The following is a 3,741-nucleotide window of genomic DNA, read 5'->3' on the forward strand; positions in this document are numbered from 1 at the left end:
CAAAGACAAAATAAAAACAATCTGCATATTTGACATTTAATAAAAGTGAGTGGTAGTGAGCGTGTGCAGGACGAACACCCACTAATGTTTATTCTCGTTTCAAATTTGCACAATGAAATAAAACCGATTTGTTGCCTCAGAAAGAAGAGGGAACAACACCAAGAATACAAGACTTTCTTCACTCTTTTTCTTTTATCCAGAACTCGTAAAACTGACTTTTTTCAAATAACTGCAGCAGCGTTAAAGCAGAAGCAACATCGTTACAAAAACTGAAAGTAACATAAATATAGTGGAAAAACCAGGGTTGAACATCATGATGTACCAGAGTTAGAGACTCTTATATAGCCCCGCCCCTTTCCCCTCTGTGCTCCAATAACAGCTGAGCAAGCCTCGGTCAACTTCCTCCTTTACTGTACATAAATATGCTATATGCTAAGCTAATCTATGTTGAAAAGACAACCACATTTTGAAGATGGTTAAAAAATAAAAGCAACACATGTATAGTCACATCTTAAGTTGGCTAGCTAGCTCGCTAACTGTGTAAACTGGACCTAACGATCAATAACCAGCACTCATACAGGCTCCTCCCACTAAAAACAACAGGTTTTGTAAATACTGTTACGGATTGTCAATGCAAAAAGCTAAAATAGTAAAGTAACAGTTGGATTATTTTAAAGGCGACAGTTCAGCCAAAAACTGTTTCTTCTGCCCGTTGAGTCGTCAGAAATTTGATTCTGGTATATTTATCCTTCTTCACGAGACAGTAAAACAGCTTCAATTATCTCAAGAGTTTGGTTTGATATGAAGAAAAATAACTTGCTTCTTCTGGAGCTTTCAACTGCATCTCTTAAGTTTTTAATCAGGAATGAATCCTCGAGCTCCAGATGCTCGGATTTAGTTTTTAAATTCAAGATAATTCAGTTTTAACATTATCTGACATCTGCGGATAAAAGGCTGTTTCATTTCATCTTACGGAAGCCCATTTCTGCCAATGTGGGGAAAAAGAAAGGCATCTGTGACAAAGTCTCATTATTTTGAGACAATAAGCCAAAATATTGATAATGTTTCTTTTTAAAGACTTTCAGGATCCTTTTTGTCTCATCACATTGGCAGAAATGGGCTTCCATAGACTTGAACAAGGGTTTTAACATCAGATCTGGGTTACGACATTGCAAGAAAACACTTATATAGAGATAATGACACTAAAGATAACAGGACAGCCTCTGTTGTGAAACTTATCGACTAACTCTAACATTTCTCTACTCTAAACCCCTGATTGGACACAAGCTAAACAAAAGTATGAAGCCGTGAAAACAGAAAATATTAGCAGGAAAAACAAATACACACAGTGAGACACAATTTGATCTTTTAAGCGTCTTTGTGCCATTTTAGGCCTTTTATCGTTGGCGTCCTCCTCAGACACGCAGATGAAACTCAGGCTGGTTTGTGTTTTTGGCGAACTGTCCCTTTAAACCTCCAATGAACACGTTTAAGTTAAGTTTCACAGTGAGGTTTCTGTTAAGATAAAAAAAAGAAAAGAAAACACCAGCAGCAGATTTTAAATGTGTTTTTACTTTTCCTGCTGCTCCAAAAAGACGTATCTATTATCTTGTGACCTCCGAGGAACAACACATGTACGCCCTGGCAGGATTTTTAAAGGAAAACAAAGCTGTAAACAAACGTCCGTCCTTGCAAGAAGGCCCGGGAATCAAAACTAAAAGCAGAGAAGAAGAAGAAGAAGAAGAAGAAGAAGAAGAAGCGATGAGCGTGGCTCCCTGAAGGCTGGAGAAGAGCTGGATCGTGGTCGGGTAACGCAGCCCAGTTTCTGTTTGTGAGCGGTTCACATGAAGCAGAACTGTGGACACTGACAGGGTTTACTCGGAGTCTGGAAGCATCAGCCCATCAATCAATCTTAGCTAGCTCTCTAACAGCATATGTTATCTGTGGCTGCAGCTACGAGCTAATAAAAGTCGTGTTGACTAACGGACCTGTGCTGTCGCATTGTGTGCTGAGGGAACCCACGGTAGCAGAGAGACTTGCTACAGAAACAAACATGAAGATCAGAGAATTAAAAATGGACGTAGTCTCTGTAACGTCGTGACGCCCTCTTGACCGTCCCGACTCCGTGTAAACGCACTGAATCTGCGCCTCGAGCTGTTTTAAGCAAAACAAGCAGAAGTAAAACTGATAAATGCTGCAGATCGAGCTCAGAACTGTTTTCCAGGACGTGCTGTCCAACGCTTGATGGCGGATTTACAAGTTTTCCAGTTTGCATTAGAACCCTGACCAGTGAATTACGGACGAATGTGGAAAATCTGGAGAAATTGTAGTGAGACATTTCCCATTTTTTCCCTTTTTTTTTTGAGACTTGTGACCCTGTCAGTGGCTCAGTGTGAGAGGAAAAGAACAACAGATCTGGGTGACAGCTCCTAAGCTCCAGCACATTAAAGGATCCATCCAGCTCTTTAAAACACGAGCACTTTCCAGCCGGAGTGGACGAATGAGCAGCCGAAGAAGAGGCAGTCCACCGCCTGGTCCACCAGCCAATCGAACACCACCTCCCGGTTCCCCGAGCCGATGGTCACCCTCAGCTTGAAGTTGCCGCCCTCGCTCAGGTTGTTGTTGCTGATGGGGAACAGGTTCACCACCTCCATGTCGAAGGTCACAGCGGAGCCCACGGTGATGGCGGGCAGCTGGTTGGTCATCTCTTTGCCGTTGACGAAAACAGCACCTGGACGTCGAGTGTGAACGAATCGGATCATTAAATAAATTTCACTTTTAAAATTAAAGTAAAAGTTAGTCTGCAAGTAGTGTGAGAGTTACGCTACAACAGGATAATCACAAAGTAGAGCTAAAAGTGGTCGGGTCCCCCACTAGAAGTCCCCAAAGCTTCATATGAGGTCGCGAGGCCTTCTTAATTTTAAGACGTACTAGAAAACTTATAAACTTAAAAACAACAATTGTATAAAAAGCTCCTAAAACAGGAAATAATCTGCTCAAAATTCATCCAAATCTCTCATTTTACACAAACTTCCTGCAGTTATTGGGTTCATTATTTGGGTTCATTGTACAATTCGAATATATTATGAAATATCTATAAAATGTTAGTTAACTAAACGATAGAAAAAGGGGCCTTTTAAGGAAAAAGGTTGTTAACCACTGCTTGTAATGAAAGAAAGTTCTGTTTACATTCACATCCCATTTACACCAGGTATTAAAATGTGATCTGTATCAAGAAAAATAAAAACACAAAGGTAATGCAAGGTGAAAATATCTCACAATCAAAGCGGCAAAAGATGCATTATGCAAGATCGGCTCGTTCATTATCCGGATAACCTAACAGAGTTAAATACCAGGTGTAAATGAGGGTTGAATGGATCCAGTACCACAACACTGCTCTACATCAGCAGATCAAAAACTGATCCAATCGAGCGTTGACTGACGAAGGCTCGTTAACGTACCATTGGTGGAAATGCAGACGGCCTGGTCTCTCTGAAGTGACTCCGCTCCCTTTTGGCTGTCCACGCACACGCCCAGACTGTCCCTCCGATCCATCTGACCTGCTGCAGTGATCCTACACACACACACACACACACAGACACACACACACACACGTTAAATTACTGTAAACATCCAAGTCATTTATATAAAGAATTCAGGCCAAAAAAAGAGAAAAGAGGTTTCATTCATACAGCTGTAAATATATAATACTATAAATAATGTTTGTTTGTTTGTTTGTTT

General features: G+C 40.8%; 1 protein-coding gene across 1 annotated transcript; it reads right to left on the bottom strand.

Annotated features, from left to right (window-relative positions):
• Positions 1-6: 6 nt before the first annotated feature.
• crlf3 (cytokine receptor-like factor 3) lies at positions 7-3,574 on the bottom strand (the record flags this gene model as incomplete). Its single annotated transcript, XM_035655295.1, is given in 2 exon segments — positions 7-2,731; positions 3,462-3,574. Coding segments are annotated over 2 exon segments (379 nt in total), but the record flags the coding sequence as incomplete, so codon positions are not given.
• Positions 3,575-3,741: the final 167 nt, after the last annotated feature.

This window comes from Morone saxatilis, unplaced genomic scaffold (assembly GCF_004916995.1).
Source record: "Morone saxatilis isolate NCDOM2014 unplaced genomic scaffold, NCSU_SB_2.0 Contig14, whole genome shotgun sequence".
NCBI classification, from domain to species: domain Eukaryota; kingdom Metazoa; phylum Chordata; class Actinopteri; family Moronidae; genus Morone; species Morone saxatilis.